At 40.2% G+C, this 21,751-nt stretch overlaps 1 protein-coding gene across 3 annotated transcripts; it reads right to left on the reverse strand.

Moving 5' to 3' along the window:
- Nucleotides 1-397: 397 nt before the first annotated feature.
- Nucleotides 398-20,935, reverse strand: mn1a (meningioma 1a). Of its 3 annotated transcripts, XR_013819984.1 has the most exons (5): nt 20,275-20,935; nt 16,886-20,026; nt 9,820-9,879; nt 8,561-8,754; nt 7,484-8,479 (listed from the first exon to the last, which is right to left on the reverse strand). XR_013819984.1 is itself a non-coding variant. In XM_079860767.1 (4 exons), exons 2-3 carry the CDS (start codon nt 19,983-19,985, stop codon nt 9,869-9,871), a joined length of 3,111 nt encoding a protein of 1,036 aa, XP_079716893.1. In that variant the 5' UTR covers nt 19,986-20,026; nt 20,275-20,935; the 3' UTR covers nt 398-3,312; nt 9,820-9,868. The 3 variants fall into 3 exon arrangements, 2 of the variants coding, with proteins under 2 accessions (XP_079716893.1, XP_079716892.1); XM_079860767.1 differs by lacking the exons at nt 7,484-8,479; nt 8,561-8,754 and adding an exon at nt 398-3,312; XM_079860766.1 differs by having other exon boundaries at nt 7,484-8,754.
- Nucleotides 20,936-21,751: the final 816 nt, after the last annotated feature.

Genomic DNA, 21,751 nt, shown 5'->3' on the forward strand with positions numbered 1-21,751 from the left:
CCTTCAGAGATCACTCTAATATGAGGATTTGATGATGGAGAAACATTTATGATTATCAATGTTGAAAAAAGTTGTGCTGCGTCATATTTCAGGGGAAACCGTGATACCCCCCCCCCCCCCCCAAATAAAATAAAATAAATAAATAAAAATAAATCTTTGATGAATAGAAAAGTTCAAAAGAAAATTATTTGAAATTGAAATCTTCTGTAACATTATAAATGTCTCTACTGTCACTTTTGATCAATTCAATGCATCCTTGCTGAATAAAAGTATTAATTTCTTTCACATAATAAGAAAATCGTACTGACCCCAAACTTTTGAATGGTATAGCAAAAATAAAATAATTACATTATTTTTATATACACACACATATTTTATCTTTAATTATAGCATTATATATCAAAAAGAAAATATAATTCTTTTAATAAATTTTTGCATATAGCAAACATGCATTTTATAATTATTTTTCTTAAACTCACCAGTGCTGGTGACCTCACCAGGCTTCTTAATTAGCTTAACTAACAAGACTTCTGTGGTCGACCACCTTTACCACAAAAGACCATGATGGATGCCTGACCAGCCTCGCCAGCTTTTTTTTTTGATGCAAAAAAAAAAGATGCAACAGTTTAGCCCTGGCATATGAATAACCCGTGCATGTCAGGTGGTTTAAACCCATGCATGTCCCAATATCATTTCCTTTGATCTGATACTCCTCGTGCCACTCGCTTCCCCCCAGCAGCGGATTGGCTTTCTCACTCCGTAACGGCTAACGTTTCAGCCTCAGGTCTCTGTCTCCAGCCTCCTTATCAGGTAACCTACCTGCCGAAAGTCAACTAGTAGAGTAAAGCTTCGACAGCGGCCCGGCGTGGACCTAGAAAGCCACTCTATTGTAATGTAAAGCCTTGAGTCAATGCGAAACGCACAGACTCTAATGAGTGACCCAGCGGGGTAGCCATTAATTAGCTGAGATGGATAATTAGTAGTAATTAAGAGCGTTTTCACCATGCATGCACGTTTGTTGTGTCAGGCATTGCGTCAGCTGAGCCAATTTGTAAAGGTTTGGGTTAATTATTTTAGAAAGTGAATCAGATACTTTTGAGTCTGTCATCTCATTAAGCATGTGAATGACAGGGGCCACGGAGCAGGTAACCTCGCCGCTTCCCGTTAGATCCGGAATCTAATATGGAGATGCAGAAATTACAGACAGGGCACGGGATGAATTATTCAGTCAAGACTGCCAGTTCACTGATTAATTAATCATCAAGCACCTCTCTGCTGGGGTTTATCTGAGAGCCAGGCAAATGGACTGTTTGCATTTCGCTGGATCTCTTTGTAGCGCTGGCTACGAGTTTCAATCAGCCAGAGACTTCTGAGTCATAAACATAAACGAGTGAGTAGAGATGTCGACTTGAATTTTGCATTTATCCTTAAAAATGGAGTCTGAAAGCAAAAGGGAAGTTGCAGCACTGCTAGAATTCAATACACACCTGTCGAAACAAGCCTGTTATGGACAGTTATTGTGCATTTCATCCTTACCAAAGCAATAAACACTAAAACAATGAGATCATGCCTTTTAACTGTGGTAAAACTCATTGTACCGCATAGAATCCAGTAGCTTAATGCTAACAGCGGCAATAGCAGTGTTCATTAAAAACATTTCTTATTTCTTACTAAATAATGCATTAACTAACAATGAACAATACATGTTTCCCAGTACTGATTCATCTTTGTTGTTAAGTGTTACTTATTATCTCATGTCCATTAAATAATTAACAGATACAACTTTTGATTTAAGTAATGCATCATGAAATTTACATTAAACCGAGATTATTAAATGCTTTACAAATCCTTGTTAGTTCATGTAACTAATGTGTATAATTACATTTATTGTAAAGTGTCACCAAATTAACTAAAATTCATTATTCACATATAGTTCATTAGTCTAAATGCAGGCTGATGATGGTGTTTTAATGGTTTGCAGTAACTTAATTACTATTGCATTAGGGTTAGTGCTTGAAGTGACCAGACTTATGATTTTGGTAACAATAAGGTCAAATTAGTTAACATTAGTTCATGCACTCACTCACTAACTTACTAACCAAGCAATAGATTTTTATTAACTGTTTTGGTCACATTTTAGTTTAGGGTCCAATTCTCACTATTAACTAACTATTAACCACAACTTTTGCCTCAATGAACTCTTAATTACTGCTTATTAATAGTTAAGGTAGTTGTTAAGTTTAGGTATTAGGTGGATAAAGGGATGTAGAATATGGTCATGCAGAATAAGGCATTAATATGTGCTTTATAAGTACTAATAAACAGACAATATATCCTAGTAATATGCATGATAATAAGCAACTAGTTCGTAGTGAGAATTGGACCCAAAACTAAAGTGTTATTAATCTTTGTTATTAAAGTACAACTGTTCATTGCTAGCAGATTAATAAATGCTTTAGAAGTATTGTTCATTGTTAAATCATGCAAACTAATGTTAACAAATGGAACTTACTGTAAAGTGTAACTAATATAAACATCATTAGACATTCATTAGACAAAATGCAGGCTGTTTGAATGGTTTGTAGTAACTTAATTACTATTAGAGTTAGGGATTTAAGTGACCAGGCTTACAATTTTAACCTGGCGGACAATAAGAGGCTGTTCAGTATCAGAGCAATGCACTTAAACAAGTTCAACAGATACAGGTATACCGTAATGATTTTTGAGCCATTTTATATGTTTCCCCCCCTAACTAAAGGCATCAACTGCAAGTCTGAGGTGTTGAGGCATTGATAGCGCAGATTTGGTCCAAAAGGAGCTGAGTTTTCCTGCACTAATCAAAGCTCAGGGAGCTGAATGAGTCTCGGGTTACAGCGAGGAGTTCGCAGCTGCCTGGCAGAAGAAGACGGCAGGAGGCCTTCGCTCGGTGTGACGGGGGGGGGGGGGGGGGGGGACGCTCAGTGGGCCGTCAGCACAGCTGCTTTCTTCAGTCCATCACAGACCCCCAGCTCCTGACACGCTGAGGCCTTCTCTCGGAGACAGGGAGAGGTCAGCCAGCAGCTAAAGGTGGGGGGCTTTGAGGAATTGGAGGGAAAGGGAGTGAAAAAGAGAGAAAAGAGGCGAAAAGAAAAAGCTGTATTGATGTTTCCACCCCTGAATCCCAAGCCATGTTGAGTCATACGTACGGCAACCGACCAAGAGCCACAAGTCAAGCTCGTGGGGGGAAGGGGGTCCACCAAATCCATATCCATATGGTCTGGATCATGAGCGGTCCTCAACTGGCGGGTCGCGACCCAAAAATGCCTCGCAGGTCTGTTTGGAAAGGGTCACAAAGAGTGAAACGGTGTTCAACGCGAATAATGCAGAAAAAGTAGTGTAAGTAGCTTTTGATATACAAGCATCCGACAAATGCATATAAAATTAGGCTTAAGCGATTTCTGTATCGTTAAAGGTTGAAATCATCTGTAGCTTGGTAGAAGCCAGTCAAATTAGATGAATGCCAACCTGAACAAAAATATCCAGGATAAAAGAAAATACAAACCAAACTACATCCAAATGAGGATGAACACTGCGATGCAAACATCATTATATTACATATGTATGCATTTGCATTTATCCAAAAGGACAGGAGTGCATTCTGGCTAAATGTTTTGCAAGCAACATATTGTAAGATAATAATAATAAAACAATAAAAATGCATGTATACAGTATATAAATGTAGTTCAAACAATAAATTCAGCTTTCAGGGACTGCAATGCAATGCAAAATATAAGGCCCTTTGGATAAAAACATCTGCTAAATGTATGTGCAACTTCTAAAATGCATACCTGGATAACAGTACATGCCAGAATGCATAAATGTAAACGTAAGCATGTCATCATAGCATATGTTTTACCAGTTCCTGGTTGTTTTTGGGGGCTCTTAAAAGTGTGAAATTGACGTCTCAGCTCAGAATAGTCGCTTAATGAAGGTGCCATCAGTCAATCAGCACTGTCAGGACGTAATAAACGCAAGGTAATTAGTCACATGACATTTACGGCTTAGGTGATTGACTAAAACAATGTGCAAAAGTTGCATGCAGTGTGTTTCCAGCCGAGCTGATGAATGGGCACGCTAACGGTTAGAGAACTCCAGGTATTGACGTGGTTGCATTTTTTTTTTCAAAGAAAGCATTTCACCATAAATAATTTGGTTCTCATATTGAGTCAAGACTTGATTTCCAATTTAAAACCAGGATCCTGAAGCAAAACCAACGCAAGGGCCGCTGGTCAGAATGATCTACGACCTGCCAAATAAATCAGCGGCACACTTCGCATGCACATATTTAATGCAAATGCAAATGTTAGTAAATGTCTTCAGTGACATTTAGCGCTTTTACTTTCTCAATGAAGGCTCTATATAACAATCAGTCAATTACGTCTTGTGGCCTCCCTCCCACCGCACGGCCAGATAAGGCACATGGAAGTCTTTACAACCCATCCAAAACCATTAGAGATAATAGAAGCGTTAAGTGAATCCAAGCAGCCTGAAGCGGCCAATGCCACCGGGTTCCTCGGCCCATAGAGCGCAAACAAAAGGAAGTTTCAGACGACCCGGGTACGCGTCCACCCTAACGGGGACCGAAAGAAAAAAATTATAAAGATTGCGAAGCATTCCCAAGCACAAGAGATCCTCTCCATCCCCCTTTCCTCATGCTCTCCTGAAGAAGAAACGTCTCTCTCTTTTCAGGCAGCTTGCTTTTGGATGAGCTCTCTTTAAAAAGATAGCAAAATCTTTGTTTATTCCCATTGTTCAAGGGGTGGGGGGTGGATTTTCCCCCTCTTTCTCTCTCTATGCTGATTTCCATCGGCTCTGCCCAGCTATTTAAGTGTGCATTGTGAAGGCTGACCTATGAAAAATTCAGAGGACAGACAAGAGACCCAAGCCAGTGGCCCTCCACTGTTGGGCTCCTTGGGGATCGCTGGACTGTGGGAGACACTGCCATTTGCACACCAATTGCTGAATCCCATTCTTGAAGCCAAGCTGGGCTTAGATACCCCTCCTTCTCCTCCTCCTCCTCCTCCACTTTCTCTCCCGTTCTCCAGCAGCCCCACCATGGTGTTCCTCTGTGAGGGGAGATGAATAGGAAAACCTGCTTTGGGACTGAATGAATGCACAGACTGTCAAAGCTCTCAAAGGCCTGCAATTTTAGAGCCACTTGTGTTGCATATTAACATGTATGTGAGGACTAAACCATGTGGTCGAGCTCCGGCCAACACACGCGCTGGGGAACGGCAAAACGATTGGCGTCTTAAACAAACATGCGTCGCGGGTTTGAAGAGCGCGAGCGCGAGCGCTATCTTGCCTGGAAGAGCCAAACGGCTTAATGTTGGATGCTGGACAAATCAAATCAGTTTTTAATAAGCTTAAGTGAGACGTAATGACATCAGGAGGGCGGATTAATTAAAACGCAGAGAGATCGATCGAACCCAACTCTTAAAATGTGCAGATCTAATTTAAGCGCTTATAAACTCGTCTTGTCTGTGCTTTAAATCGACAAACTTTTTTTTCATGCTGTCGATGACTGATGCAACGCCGCAACCAAATGAGTTTGTAGTAAAAGCAGCTCTCATAATGATAATCAACAATTGTAAAAGCAGAGGTTTGCAGTCATCTCCAAATGGGAAAACTGTCTCACTGTAGCTCCAGTAAATTGGAAAAACAAGAGCAAGAATGTCTGGCGCCAGCCAAAGAAAATGCACCTTCGGCCTAACTGCACTAGGACATTTTTCAGACTGCGTTTCCTGTTAGAGATTCCGTCTCTGAGACGGTGCGTCACACTTGGGAATCAGGATCGCAGCGGTATTGACTCCTCGCGCTGGAACAGAGGCGCAAATATCAAAGACGTGTAAAGGGCACAAAACACATGACTGATGATACAACACTGTGACATCGCAACTGAAACGTAGCATTTATCTGGTTTCATGCATGAGTTTTTGTTGCATTTATGTGCCATTTCTCATATCTCTAGCTTGAAAATCAAGTGACTAACTGGTGGGGTACAACCAAAAAAAAATTATGATTTTTTTTTTTTTTTTTTGGTTGCAATTTATTTTACAGTCCTGTTCCGCATGTACATATAGCAATTACAATCACTGGGTTATAGCTAGGTACTAAACCTGAATCTACACCTAAACCCCTGGTAGTTAGCTTATATTAGTACTTTCTTGAGTAAGTACACTGTAAGTACAGTGTAATAAAGTGCAACAGAAAAATCTGTTGCGGGTCTGATTATTAACAGCAAAAAGCAACTAATTATATAATGATGCATAGTTAGGCTAATGAAATGAGTATTATCAACTTGTAAAAGAGAGAAAAAACACCATCTAAATGATCTTTTAATCTTTAAAGTCCTGCATGCAAGATGGTAACACTTTAGTTTAGGGTCCAATTTATTAGTACTTATAAAGCACATATTAATGCCTTAATCTGCATGATCATATTCTACATCCATTAATCCACCCAATACCTAAACTTAACAACTACCTTACTAACTATTAATAAACAGTAATTAGGAGTTTATTGAGGAAAACGTGGTTAATAGTGAGAATTGGACCCTATACTAAAGTGTGACCATCCATATACATACAAACACACATTTTGTTGGTCATGTTACTCAATACAGCCAACACAGTGTCCGGTGTTTGTTTCAAGTACTCGGCTGGTAGCTCACATTTCTGCTGATGTTTATGCATTTACAAAGTTATTTATTCCATGTTAATAATTTTGCATATTCGTCTGGGGCCTGTGCAGTTCATGGTAATATTACTGCATTTAAATATCGTTTCTGTTCAATATGTGTCCTTAAAACAAACCCAGTTGAGGAGCAGTGAACTATAACATCTTCTCAGTGTAATCATCACATGTTGTGTGCGCACACATGCACATTATACATTCTTCTAGGAAACGTGAGGTTTGGAAACGGCCCTTAGTTGATTTGCAAACACGATAACTATTGCAATGTATGCTCAAAATTTCACTTCACATCCTTGAACGAGTTCCACTATCAATAAGCAATGATTTACGTAAAGAATACCGGAGTAATCACGATCAATACTCCAGAGACTTCTCCAAGCCCGTCCAAACCACTGGAGATTTGTAGCCGAGCATTTCACAAACAGTCTCCTCGTTTGACTCCTCTCTCTCTCTCTCTCTCGCTCCCGGTTGAAACTATTTTCCCACTGTTTAAGATTAGTTCAGGGTAAACATAAAGAAGGCATTTCTCAGGCATATCTCGAACCCGGTGCCCCCTTAATCAAACAAAAATGGATCTAATCATACAGAAAGCGCTTAAAACAATTTAGGACCTTGAAGCGGTAGCCCTCGCTACAGACAGAGCGTGCTAATTTAGCTTCTCTCACGGGAAGAACGCCACAATTCATAGGAAAATATTTAATGAGATGACAGCTGAGGTTTCAGAACAGAACATTCGGAGGAAAAGGCATAATTTACAACATATTTATTGTTAATAAGTGATTCATAATATACAGGTTATTTACAACAAAAAAAAAACTCTGCGGGCACAAATAACTTCACTTTAAGCTTCGTGTATATCACAATAATGAAAGAAAACAACAAAAAAAAAAAAACGGAGAAAGGAGGTAGAACAAGGAAACAGAGAGGTGTCGAAGACCAAAAAATTGGTTAAAGACCTTTTTCTCTCCAGAAGAAAACCCATTTTCTTAAAAGGAAAGTCTTTTGTCTTCAACCATTGTCCTCGCTTGAATAGCCTGCCAATTCCGACTAAACATATTCACCATCAGTTGGTTTAAAGGCAGAGGGAAGCTCAGGGTCTCAATGGAGGCTTGGTAAAGAGGGAAAACCCAAGCAAAGGAGAGTTTCGACTTGAAACAATGGCATTCCGATGCCGGCCAGGCGGGTCACAAAGGGATGTTCTCAGGGTGAATATCAAATTTCCAAAAACAGTAGGGAGAGGACAGAACCCCCACTGGCCTTTTAAAGTCAAAAGGTTGACCCACCACAGACACATGGAGACTGTGCTGGAGGACCTCGGAGAACGGGAAGCTTTAGAACTTGTGTGACGGAATTCTGTCTTTACTGGGAATTCTGAGGAGTTCGAAATCATAACATAACCGAAAAAAAGATGCTCTCCGTTGGACACCAGTAAAGGAGCTTTGTTGAACAAACAGGGATAATAAATATTTATAGAGAGAGCGGCACGCTCTTGTACTAACTAGTTAAACCCTCACTTGCAAGTCTTAAAAAAAAAAGAGGTAATCCCAGCAAAAAAAAAAAACGGATTTAGAAGATAAAAATACACTAAAAGCAATTGAGCCTCGCTGTCCAAGATTCCAGTCTGGTGTGCTTGTGTATTTCCTGTATCCCATTGTCTCTCCTCTCTCCAGTCAATCTACAGAGGTTTTGTTGGCCCGAAGACTTGCTCTACGGACACCCGGAGAGCTTTGCGGCTTCTCTGGGGCTAGTAAAAAAAAAAAAAAAAAAAAACAAGTATCCAATTACTGCTGGAAAACAGCAAGCCAGCCATCATCATCATCCTTACAGTTACGGAAAGCAGCCAGCGAGGTCCCAAAGTGGTTGGAGTTGTTCTGGATGAGTTTAAGTCGCATCTGGAAGTGAGAGGAACAGCAGGGGCCCCTCATCCCACCCCCATCCCCGCGTCCCGAGGTTTTCCGGACACCGCGGGTGGTTTCCTCCAGGTCCCACCCCCACCCTCACCGCGAGATCGAGCAGCACCTGTGGAGAGACGCGACACATGTCAATCATCCCGTCGCCATGGAGTCGCCGCCGACGGCTCGCGGGAATATCGACGGGAGCCTGGCGGGAGAACGGCGGGAGACAGATGGCACCGCGTCTGCGGATCGTTCCGTGGAAATTAAGCGAGTCGCTGCAGATCGTGGCACGGCCTTCGTTCCTGAAGTCGTTTTCTCATTTAATAATAAAATTAAGAGTTTAAGCCTTGAAGCAAATCAACAAGATCTGAGATGAACCATGATATTACAAACGCTGATTGAACGCAATTACATATCCCATAATGCACTGCGAATGATGAAAACATTGGTGCAATATAAAGCTATTGACTTAAATGATTTATTATTAGTATAAAACTACATATTTTATAATCATATCAGGGTTATTAGTTACCAAAAACAAGACAAAAAATATATATATATAAATTAAAACATTTTTGTTTACATAAAATAGAATAAATATTTCTCATAATCATTTAGTTTAACTTGATGTACCAAAATAAAATTTAAACTGACATAAAAACTAAATAGATAAAAATGACAAAAACATAAAACTTCAACTAAAATTAAAACTAAAACAGAAAATATATAAATAAAACGAACTCAAATTATTAATATAAACTATAATAGTATCTCTTTAGTAACATTATTATAAAATGGATTATGCACAACATATCTATTTGTAAATATATCATAATCAGTATGTTTAAAATCATTATATTTTATGTTTATTGCAAAATATTCCGATATATAAGTAGTTTTAGAGTGTGAGGAGGCGGACTCGATTACATCATCCGCAATGCTTCATGGGAGTGGGCGGCGACTGATGAGGTTTTTTGGAGCAAATTCTGTTTCCATGGTAACAGTGCGTTCTCTGATTGGTGGATCGGTCTCTTAGTTCTTCACAGAGAATTTGGCTAGTAAACACACTAATTTTTGCTCATGAATATGAAATCACACCAGCAAACATCGCTTAACCTCAAGAGCTCATGTTAAAAGTCATCAATTCTTTTTTTAAAAACACTTATATCTGATATATCTGATAGATTACCTTTTTTTTCTTCAGTAATACGCTAAGGAGAGCCATCAGAGGAGCGCTCCTACCCATGTCCTGTGAGGAGATACAAGGGAAAAACTTATTAAAATCACATCACTAATGTTTAGAATTAAACATATGCAAGGTTGACACATTTCAGTGACTTAAATTCTGTCTTCTCTCATATCCTGGCCAGTCTTTTCCATATTATGAAAGCTCTAAAATGATTTGCACACTATATTTCTGAAATACAAGTCATTTTATACATGTGACTTGCATTTCCAGAGCGACTTAATGTAATTAATGTCAAGCATAGCATAACATGTGCAAACTGCACATCTGTACACACATCAGCACAAGTTTATCAGAAATGCACATTTCCCACAGTTTCGCTTTAAATAAATTGGTTTAGAATTAAATTTGCTTGATTATATTTGGTTACACTTTATTTTAAGATGACATAGTTACATTGTACTTCCTCAAATAAGTACTGAGTAATATTCATTAACTATGTACTTAAGGTTTAAGGTTAGTTACTTGTAATTATGCATAATTTACTGTTATTACTATTGTACGTCACCTTAAAATAAAGTGTAATTTATTTTTCATTCCTGTTTGTTGTGAATTCTGTTAAACTTAAAGGATTTGTTGTGGATTGAAGGGAACCAAAATACAAGTTTACAGTGTTTATAATGTTTGAAAGCATTTAGTTTTCTGGTATTTCACATCATTTCTGAATGTAATAATAATATGTGACTTAAACACACTGGATGTTTTTTTCTCTCTCTCTCAACAAGGCAATTTTTTTTAAAACACAGTATACAGTAGTGGCCAAAATAGAGTCCGGCCTAGGAAAATGGCCATCTTTACCCTTTATTCAAAATATTATTCAAAATTTTCGTCACACTTTAGATTACAGTCCAATCCAGTTCTCACTGTTAACTATTAACTTTTGCCTCAATAAACTAGTTAGTAAGGTAGTTGTTAAGTTTAGGTATTAGGTGGATTAAGGGATGTAGAATATGATCATGCAGAATAAGGCATTAATATGTGCTTTATAAGTACTAATAAACAGCCAATCTCCCGGAAATATGCATGATAATAAGACACTAGTTAACAGTGAGAATTGGACCCTAAACTAAAGTGTGACCAGATTTTCTTAAAGATTTTGTAAGCATATTGCGTAGTTGTCGATTGTTTTATTTGTCATATAACTCAAATGACAATTTGCGTGGCATTTTTAGGCCAAACTGTCATACTAAAGAAATTACGAACATGTGCAAAAACAAGCGAGAACCAACAAAATATTACTTGATCATGTTGTAGTCAATGTGAGCTTTTTGTTTTTTCTATGCATTCTTTTTGTAGCTGTAGTTTGCCAGATAATTAATTTTTTTTTCTCAGATAATTACCTCAACCAAGTTCAGGGTCTCGTTCTTCCCTCATATTTCCTCATAATTTGAACAATTTTTCAATATCACTTTTGGCCACTTTTTATTCCAGGTTCACTTTCTTTTTATTCCAGGTTCACTTTCTTTTTTTTCCAGGTTCACTTTCTTTTTTTTGTTCACAGTTCACTTTCTATGGAAAAGAGCAGCCAGGATACTCTTCAAACTCTCTTTTACGCATGTAACCGTTAATTTTCGCCATAAATATCTTAATTTAGCTGGTAATGATGGAATAAAAAAAAAAAAATTACAAAAAGGTGTGTGTGTATATATATATGTATGTATTATGTATATATATATATATATATATATATATATATATATATATATTAGGCCTGTTAAACGATTAATCGCGATTTTTGTTTTTACATAATACATGTGTGTGTACGGTGTATAATTATTTTCTATATATATATATATATATATATATATATATATATATATAAATACGCACACATGCATGTATATATTTAAGAAATATTTGCATGTATATACTGTGTATATATATTTATATTATATATAATTTATATTATATATAAATATTTTATATATAAATAACACATTTTCTTAAATATATATATGCATGTGTGTGTATTTATATATAGAAAATAATTATACTCCGTACACAGACATAAATTATGTAAACACAAACTTTTATTTTGGATGCGATTAATCGCGATTAATCGTTTGACAGCCCTAATATATATATATATATATATATATATATACACCAAGTATCAACCAAGTTCAGGGTCTCGTTCTTCCCTCATATTTCCTCATAATTTGATGGAAATAGAACAATTTTTCAATATCCCTTTTGGCCACTTTTTATTCCAAGTGCCTGTTCACAGTTCACTTCATATGGAAAAGAGCAGCCAGGATACTCTTCAAACTCTCTTTTAACGCACGTAACCGTTAATCTCCGCCAGAACTGTTCCTTTAAACCCTCATCTTCCTGCAAATCATCCCGACAGTGCAGACTTCATTACTCAAACGCCAGGATTGTGTCCATATCATTGTTAAGCGCTTATATCGCGGGTCTCTCAACGGCAGCCAGCAGAACTGCGGGGGAACGCAGTGGGTTCCTCCCCACACAAGAGCGTGGAAATAGCTTGGCACCGGCACGCTCTTTTACATAAACTAGTCCCTCTAGAACCTGTTTTTATATGCTGTTATATGGTTTGAATTTCCATTGACAAATTAGAATGAAATTATTCTAAAATATTCTAAAGAGAGCGCGGGACCCCGGCCAAGGGATATGAAAGAGCTTTTCACAGTTTTCGAGGGCCCAGAGCACTAAAGGAGTTTCACATCAGAGCCCCGGGGCCGATTCCCCCCCTCACCCGTGGACAGGGATCGCCTTCATGAGCGCCGGGCCTGAATCTGGAAGAGGGGAAGGACTGGGAACGAGGGCCAGCTGTGGGGCCCAGTCTGTCTGGATGGCTGACTGCTCTGTCTGGCTCTTAGACGGGTTCTCTTGGCCAGCGAAACACATGCACTAAAGCCTACGCATGGAAAAGCAACACCCTTCACAGGCAGGCTCTGCTCACGTACGAACGAGGGGGGAGAAACTTGTTGGTTTATGTTTCTGTGGGTGGGGTGGCTAAGAAGAAACATTAATGATCTTCGAGACACGTATGAGTACAACAACATATGAGGTGACACGGAAAATCCGCATCTTGGCTCTGGGCTTGAGGGATGATCTAGCCGTAACGGTTCTGGGCGTTTAAAGCACTTTTGGGGGGGTTTTAAACACAAAAATTACAATTTTTACTCACCACTAGTCATTTAAACTTATTTTAATTGTAACACTGAAACAAGCATGTTCTGTAAAGCTGCTTTGAAACAATTCGAGTTGTGAAAAGTGCTGTGCAAATAAACAAATCTTCCCCTGCGACATTATTACGTTACATTACAAATGTATTTGTATATCGTTTCGAAAACACAGCATACAGAAGTGGCCAAAATAAAGTCTGGCTTAAGAAAGATTGCCATCTTTCTTCAAATATCATTAGGGTTTAGATTAGGGTTCAGTTCTCACTATTAACTATGTCTTTTGCCTCAATAAATCTGATAAATCCGTTTCAGAGGAGCTTTACAGAAAATCGTGATGTTAATGTTTATAATATCTTAAAAACATTTTAGTTGCATTACAGCTGGGTGATAAAATATTAAAATATAGAGAGTTTTGATGGGAATATTCAGTGATAGATTATAGCACTTTTATGTCGTAGATTGGCGTTATTTAAAATAAATAAATCACCATGCATTTGATTTTATGGAAAATAGCAGCTTGGACATTCTTCCTAATGTCTCCTTTTGTGCTTCACATAAATAATAATTATATTAGGTAACACTTTATTTTACAGCGTCTGTTACACACGTTAGTTACTATTACTATAAATTGTGCTTCATTACAGTAAACCTAAAACACTAGCCCTATAGTAAGTACATGTAGTAAATTATTAGGTTACACTTTATTTTAAGGTGTCATTGTAACAGTGTAATTATATATTTAAGTACTGAGTAATATTAAGCAACTATGTACTTACTATAGGGTTAGGGTAGGATTAGGGTTTGGTTGCATGTAATTATGCATCATTTGCTGTTATTACTATGGTAAGGACACTGTAAAATAAAGTGTTACCAATTATTATTACTCACTACTCAAATGTATAATTACACTGTAACACAGACAGCTTAAAATAAAGTGTAACCTAATCATCACACAGGGCTGGTGAGTAAACAGTGAGAGAATTATTATATTTTTAGGTCAGCTTCTCCTTAATGTTTAGCATGGAGAGATGATGCACAAATCAAAGAGATGCGTCTGACGATACAGGCCTGTCCCTTGACAAAATGCTAAAGCGGAATTCAATACATGCCAAGACAAGACCATGTTTTTTCTTCTTCTCGTTTTCGCCCTGACATTCCTCACGGAAAAATGCAGTGTATCACACGGACACGAGAAGACACTAATTAATTCTGCTCGGCAAACAAACACTCCCACAATAAGGTGTGCATCTGCACATGCAACGCTCACATTGCTATCGATCATGCAAACGGGAGATATTAGCTGAATGGATTTAATTAGAAACAGCCCGTACTGTATGCAAATGACGACCACAATTACAACAGATGAAAACAACTGAGTACTTATGATAGATGAGAGAAAACGTTCAAAGCTATGGATGGTTATTTTAGGATATGCAACTTGCACACTGCCTTACAAATGTGTTTTTAACAGAGCCACTGAGATATCTAGCTTTCCTGACAAACAGGGGAAATGTTCAAAGCGTATTTTCTGCAAAGGACCTGCAAGTTACACAGCGTTTGGAGTGTACACTGTTTGCTCATATTTTGCACACAGATATCAAGCCCTCTTTTCTCCTCACATCACTGACGTCCCTTCCTCACAAAACGCATCCCTATACCTGTGTTTCTGGAGTGTTGTTCTGAGTCGCTCTCCCAGGAGACCATTGCATCTTCTCCTTTGTTTTCTGTCTGTTCTGGCCTTTTAGTGTTTATTCTCAGAGCCACAAAGCTGTCAGAATATCCGACAGCATCTGACAACCTTCTCCATTTATTAGGCAAAATAGTGAAGAAGAAAAACAAAAAAACGCTCAGAGTTGGAGATAGCTAGGACTTTTTGATCGGACTGAATTCTGATAGCATGCTTTTTTTTGCAACTTACATCTGTTCTAGATTTGGTCAAGATCACGCTCCTGAAATTATTGCAGTTTTTAAATGATAAAATATCTTCATTTAGCTGATGGAATTAAAAAGAAACTACAAAAAGGTCTGTATATATATATATATGAATAGTTCAGATGCAAAAGCCTGTAAGTGCCATCTGAAATTTTCTTCTAGAATGATCATTATTATCAAGCTTGTATATTTAAGTTCAGTAATTTCACTTAAATGACAATTAATAGGTCATTTTCATTGCCATTTAGGCGAAATTACTGAACTTAAATATACAAGCTTGATAAAAATGATCATTCTAGAAGAAAATTTCAGATGGCACTTTTGCATCTGAACTCTTCATATATATATATATATATATACACACACATAAATATAAAATAAAAATAAAAAGCATATAACAAAATACAAACAGCTAAAGTGATCAAAACTGCAGCAAAAAGTCAAATGTGCACAGAGAAAAGACTAGTGCCTTTCTGAAAAAAAATAATAAAACAAAACTCAATACCCCGTGCAAAAGATGGAAATAGAGATAAATGCATAAACCAGATTCGTGGTCTCTGGTGTGTTTGTTGTGAAGGGAATACCGTGCAACTGGCTGTGTCAAAGCTTTTGGAAGTTTTAAGTTACAAGCGCTTGAGATATTCCTGTAAAAGGAAAATAATTTCGACCCTCCAGAAAATCAAACACATCCCCTCATGAATATGATGCCACACGTCTGATTATGACATATCTGATGGCGCCCAATTACAGGACCGACGGGACCAATCAAGAAGCATGAAGTGACAGAAAGGAGAATTTGGAGTTAAAACCACATTGAATCTTGGCCTTGCGCCCGATGCATGCGTTTAACTCTCACACACCACGTTGTTATCAGGTCTCAAGGGTTAATAACGCCACTGCGAGCTCTAACGTGCCTGTAGTCAAATTAATCGCAAACTTGGCTGCACTAAACCTCCTCAGACGATGTTTGTTTCCAAAATAACGCAATAACACCCGTGTCTTTGCTGTGGCATTCAACGAGAAATTCAGGGAACTGGAGCTGCGTGACCTACGATGCTCTTGACTGATATTTTACACCGTTGACAATACATCTGAACAGCCGTGTAAAGTTTCTAGTAAATAATTTCATAAGAAAGCCTAGGGGTAAAAACACTTATGCTACCCAGGAACACATTAAACACTGGAGACATATTTTCACTGTTTACAGAATAAAACTGCTCCTTACTGAATGTTTTCAGTTTATTTGCACTTTAATTTAAAACACACACACACACACACAAAGGATCTGTAGTTAAGATCTGAATGCACTTCACTCTCAGTAAAATCTTAATTAAAGATCCTGTCTGTGCAAGATACAAATGTAAGAGTCAAAACATTTAGTTTACATAATGTTAAACTCCTAAAATGTAGGGTTTAACATCGAATGCATTGTAGTCACTTGCATGTCTTGTGTAAAATGTTTAATAATGCAGAAATATTAATACTACTATTAATCACTATCACTAAAAAAAAAGTAATAGCAGTGGTTTCTCCTGCTAGTGCTACTAATTTCACACACACACACACACACACACACACACACACACACACACACACACATATATATATATATATGAATGTATATGACATTTATAATACAATTGCAATTTGTATTGCAAATTGCAGAGCCCAACAAACTTTCTCTGCTGTCAGTGAGTTAATTATTATTTTGCTTCCTGTTTTCTGTCAGCTGAAGACTGAGTGTTTTAAAGTGTGCTAATTAAAGCTCACTTCTGGGTGACAGATTAGTTGTAAATGGGTCCCTGTGCCTGAGGTTAAGCTACCTTGGGTTGTTCATTATTCAACCATTAAGCCATCAAAGTAAACTCAACAGTCCATAAAAACACCAATTCATCAAGCTCTCACTGCAAGTCAATGAAGTTTACCTTCTTTGTTGTCACTCTGGCCCCGTGCTCGATCCCAGAATCCCAGGCACTTTTCATTACTGGGGTCCTCTATCAGAGCCTTGTTTCCAGGGACATACCAGGTGGCATGTTGCTCTGTCATGAGAGAGTCAAGGTCAATGGTATTCACTGAGCCCTTGCCTGTGGCCGGGCTAGAAGTGGCCAGGGCGCACTCCCCGTTCAGACCGGCCTGGCACTCGGCCTTTTTCCCCGCTTTCCCTCCCATCGGCTGGTCCTCGGAGATGCTGAACTGCTGCCTTTGCAACTGGATCTGAGCCTGCAAAATCTCCAGAGGATGAACCTCGTCCTGGCCCGTGTTGCTCAGCGGCGTCCGCACCTGATCCATGCACGGGGCGTCGCTGTAACCCGCCCTGTTTTCAGAGTTACACTTCACGCCCGCTCTGCAAGGCCTCGGGTCCTCGGTGCTGTAGTTCGGGCTCGCTTCGTCTAAATAATCCATGCACGGTGAAACGCCATCCGATTTGCCGACGCTTTGAATTCCACTGTCCATCGAGGTGGCGAGGTCGGGTTTCCCGAAAGAAGGGGAGACCAGTGACCTCTCCGGGGTCTTCCCTCGGCTCTCCAAGCCGATGCCCAAAGCCGAACCCTGCTGACTCGGACTCACGACGGGGTTTCCAGCGCCGCACGGAGGAGAGAAGTTTCCAGGACTGATGTGCCCACTGTCTCGCCTCTTCTTCCCTCTCCCCTTGCCTGTTGCCATTTTCCCCTCACACCCAGACTCCATGTTGTCGTTCGGGGAGAGGGTGCTCGCTTCCCTTTTGGCCATCTGGCCCGTACCACTTTGACCTGTCGTCGTATTGTTGTTGTTATTCCCAGAGCAAGGCGTTTGACTATTCTGAGAAGCATTGCTCTGGAAATACTCTGCCCCTGGGCCGCCACTGCCACTGCTATTTATGTCCTGCTCAACCTGACCTGCTTTGCGTTTGGCCTCATTTTGACTTTTCTTATTAAAAGTCACATTGAGGTTTGGGGCCCCAAGGCTGGCGATCATATTCTGGCAGGCCGTGGAAAGAGCTGCCAGACAGCTTTGGCCAAACACACTGTCTTTTGTACTGGCTTTGTTCAAATTCCCCAAAGAGAGGGCCCCAAGCTTATTGACTGACAGGTGCTGGCTGGAGAGGTACTCGGGATGGGCGGGATAGTTCCCTGGAGAGGAGCTAAATCCTGGAGGATTGCTCTGGGGGGCTCCCTGTTGACTCGGCCCTCCAGGAGGGAAACTGTGTTGCCTTCTCATCGCCATTCCTCCGAATTCAGCCGGCCTCCTGTCCGACTGCATGTTGCTCTCATCAGGAGACTGCATCTGCAGAGGATTGCTGACATTATTCTCGAATGGATGATGCGCTCCGGGAGAATTCAAAGACTGCATGTCCATGCTTGTGATGCCTTGTCTAAAAATAATATTGTGTCCGTTCTCCGCCTGCTCCAAGGCATGCGTGTTTGTTTCTCTACAATGCTGCTGTGGCTCGGGAAACCATGAGTTTTCTTGAGGTAGGTGGGGGCTGTCAAAGTTTCCATGAAAATTTGCATGCTTCTTCTCGAAATTGGACTGAGACACACTACCCAGAGGGCCTCGGCAGACCATGCCGTTTGATGTGACGTCCCCGTGGAGACTTAACTGTTGCAGGTCGGGTTGCCTCATTCTCTGTTGCTGGCTTCTCGATGCCATTTGTTTGATAATCATCGCTGCGTTTTGCCGGCGTTGCTGTTGTTGCTGCTGCTGCTGAGGGCCGGAGCTCAAAGGTAGGGGGCCTGATGGAAACCCATCCGTCACATGAGATGTGAAGTCCCCCATGGGAGAGGGGAAAGCTGAGGGGGAGAGGTGGCTCTCAAGATTGGGCCGATTATGTAAGCTGTTGCTTAGGGGGCTGCAACTCTCTCCAGCAGAGCCATTTGGGAGATCAAACCGTGGCCTTTTCGCCATATTTAAATAAGGCAGTGAGCTGAGGTGAGGGTGGTGTGGGGGTTGCGGGGCTAGTTGGGGGACATCAAACACCGGCTCCCCAAAGGGATGCATGTTGTGGTTATTCAGTCTGTGGATGGGCCGATCCAGGTGGCCGTGCTGAACGTGAACCATCGGGCCACCGCTTTGAACGTCCGCGTTGTTCGCGACATAGTCCGGCGTGTGATAAAACCGTGGAAGTGCGGGGGAACTAGGATTCTGCCTGGCAACCGGTCCGGGTCTTTGCTGCGCCATGAGGTGGTGTCTAGCGTTAACCCCTGGATCAATTTTCCCTCTGTTCCCGAATCGGTCCGAAAACACGTTTTGCTGAGGTAGCTGCTGGTCGACTTTCGAGCCGCCCATCATCGGCCCTCGGGAACCAGTTCTATTACAAGTGGAGAAGGGACCCCCTGCCACTTGGTTCCCCGTTTCACAATAGGGCAGTTTGTGCTCTGAATTATCCGGGGTGGAGAATCCTGTCATATCGAAATTCCCCGTCAGAGGATCACAGGGAAAACAGTGCTCGGATCCCGCCATCCTGCCCTGTGGGAAAAGCCTGTAATGTTCAAGTCTGTGGGTTTCGGGGGACGAGGACGGCAGGCCGTGGAACGAAGCGGCGCGGTTCGGTGACTGGTCTAGTGGAAGACAAGGAGCTGGAACCGCATTGTTAGCGTTCGGATGGCCGTGTGGTTGAAACTCAGGCATGGCCGCCATTCTCTGTTGATGCTGTTGCTGTGAAATGCATTCTCGCGACTGCGCCTCTGCGAGCTGCTGACTGAATCCTCCTTCAAACATATGCGGGTGACCTGCGTTGCTGCTGTTGAAAGCCATGTGTCTGTCCCCATGCAGGCAAGAGGGGACACTGTCCTGATACAGATGTGAATGCTGCTCGTGGTTAGGAGCTTGATGGTTGAACGGTCCTTGCATGTGGAGTTGATGTTGTGGCTGAACTCCCATCGTGAGCATATCCCCATGGCCATGAGTCTGGAATCCATACTGGTCTCTATTTGAGACAAAGTTGAGTCCCTGCATAGGGGATTCATTTAGGGGACCCATCATCGGCTCCACTGCTACCGACGGCCCTTTCATATGAAATCCGGCACTGTTATAATTAGAGTTCATTTTCAGTCTACAGGGATTAAATTCCTTGTGTTTGTTTGTCACTGCAAATCAAAAAAAGAGATAAAATTAAATCAAACAAATCCTTTTTTTTTTTTGTACTTTCAAAGAATATTTGACCTCTCAGGAGCACACGTTAAGAGCTCATTTAATAATCCCTAATAATTATATAATCTCAACAACACTATTAATCGTTAAAAAAATTATATAAAGTTTTCGTTTCACATGCATGTGCATTTTGATAAATATTAAATGATGCGAAAGTATGAGATCGGATGACAATTGGAAGTACCTCAAATCCAGCACAAGCATAAAAACGCGAAGTCCTCTATGGATATCCTTAATGCAACGATCCTGGAAAACGTGCATCTTAATAAAACTCCTCGTTTACATCATTATTCGATGCGTAACGTCCCCAAGTCGTTCAACACATATCCAGTGGAGTGCAGACCAGCGCGCGTAGCACATGTCCCATGTTCACATCTCCAATGCAATGCGCGCGATCCCGACGATATATTCTATATTAAAAACACTTACGTGCATTCAAAAGGAGTAAATGAATGCATTAAATCGGCGGTTCTCTGAGGAGAACTTCGCGCGTGCGTTCAGTCCAGCGAGGAGACCCAATGCGCCGCTGTGGGTGAGCGCGCGTTTATAAACTGGAGAGCCCAGGATCCCTTTTGTTGCCACAGTATGAAATGCATTTAGCACAAAAATTAATCGGCATTTTCTTTAATATTGTCCGTACTGTACGCAATTTTCCATTAAATAGGTCTGGCTCCAGGAAGATTTTCTCATTTATCCTTGTGTCGGATGTGTTGAGCCGCGGGCATCGGCAACAAGTTTGACATTCCCTCATCTGTTCCAGAGCTGATTCCTCACCAATGCCGACACAGGCACACATGCGCAGGGGGCGGGGCTTCGCGCACCAGGGCGGGGCTTGACGCACATGGGGCGGGGCTTTGCTTAAGGACGCTTAAAAGAGATGTATAACGCATTAATAAAATATAATAGGATAATAAGAAACAACACTTCTAGGTCTTAAACGTCTTTCACAAATAGGATATCAAGATTTCTAGGTATATGTATCAATAACAGCTGATAAAAATATCAAAACTAGAATTAGGCTAGCTATATTAATTCTGTACATATAAAATAGTATCTATAGATTGTTTTTAATTACACTGGTATTAATTTTTCTACCCACAAATCTACATATTATAAAAACATGTAAAGAAAAATATGAAACCTTTGCAAAATGTCTACGTGTGAAACACAATCTCTTATTTACATTTTTCATAATTTAAAACGCTCCAGCGTAAATATTCAGTCATTCCCAAATCCTTCAAATAGCCATATTCCTTTATGCACAGATAATGTAGTAAATATGCATGAGTTAATTAGTAAATTAGCAGATGCATGAAACAGGCTTCATTTTCAAGCGGTGACGAATGGCAGCCAGAGATAATGAATGTGGGTTAATTTCCTGCAAGTAACCGGTGATTGTGATGTATTTTTAGACTCATTGCTGCAGCATGGGTCAAATTATTTATCTTAACAACAAAAGCTTTTTAATGCACAGTAATTAAGAAATTGTAGAAATAAAAACCTTATGCTACGAACTAGACTGGTGTCTCACAAACCACAACCATTAGGCTACTAAAAGGTTTAATGGTGAAATATAAGTGGCCATTTATTGATAGGTATGACTGAAGGAATTAAACTAATAGAGGGATAGTAAATGGAGAGCTATGAGACGTGTTTTGTAG

This window comes from Squalius cephalus, assembly GCF_949319135.1.
Source record: "Squalius cephalus genome assembly, chromosome: 24".
Classification (NCBI taxonomy): domain Eukaryota; kingdom Metazoa; phylum Chordata; class Actinopteri; order Cypriniformes; family Leuciscidae; genus Squalius; species Squalius cephalus.

Coding starts and splice junctions, on each gene's coding strand:
- mn1a (XM_079860767.1), bottom strand. CDS start 19,985: ATGAACTCTAATTATAACAGTGCCGGATTTCATATGAAAGGGCCGTCG.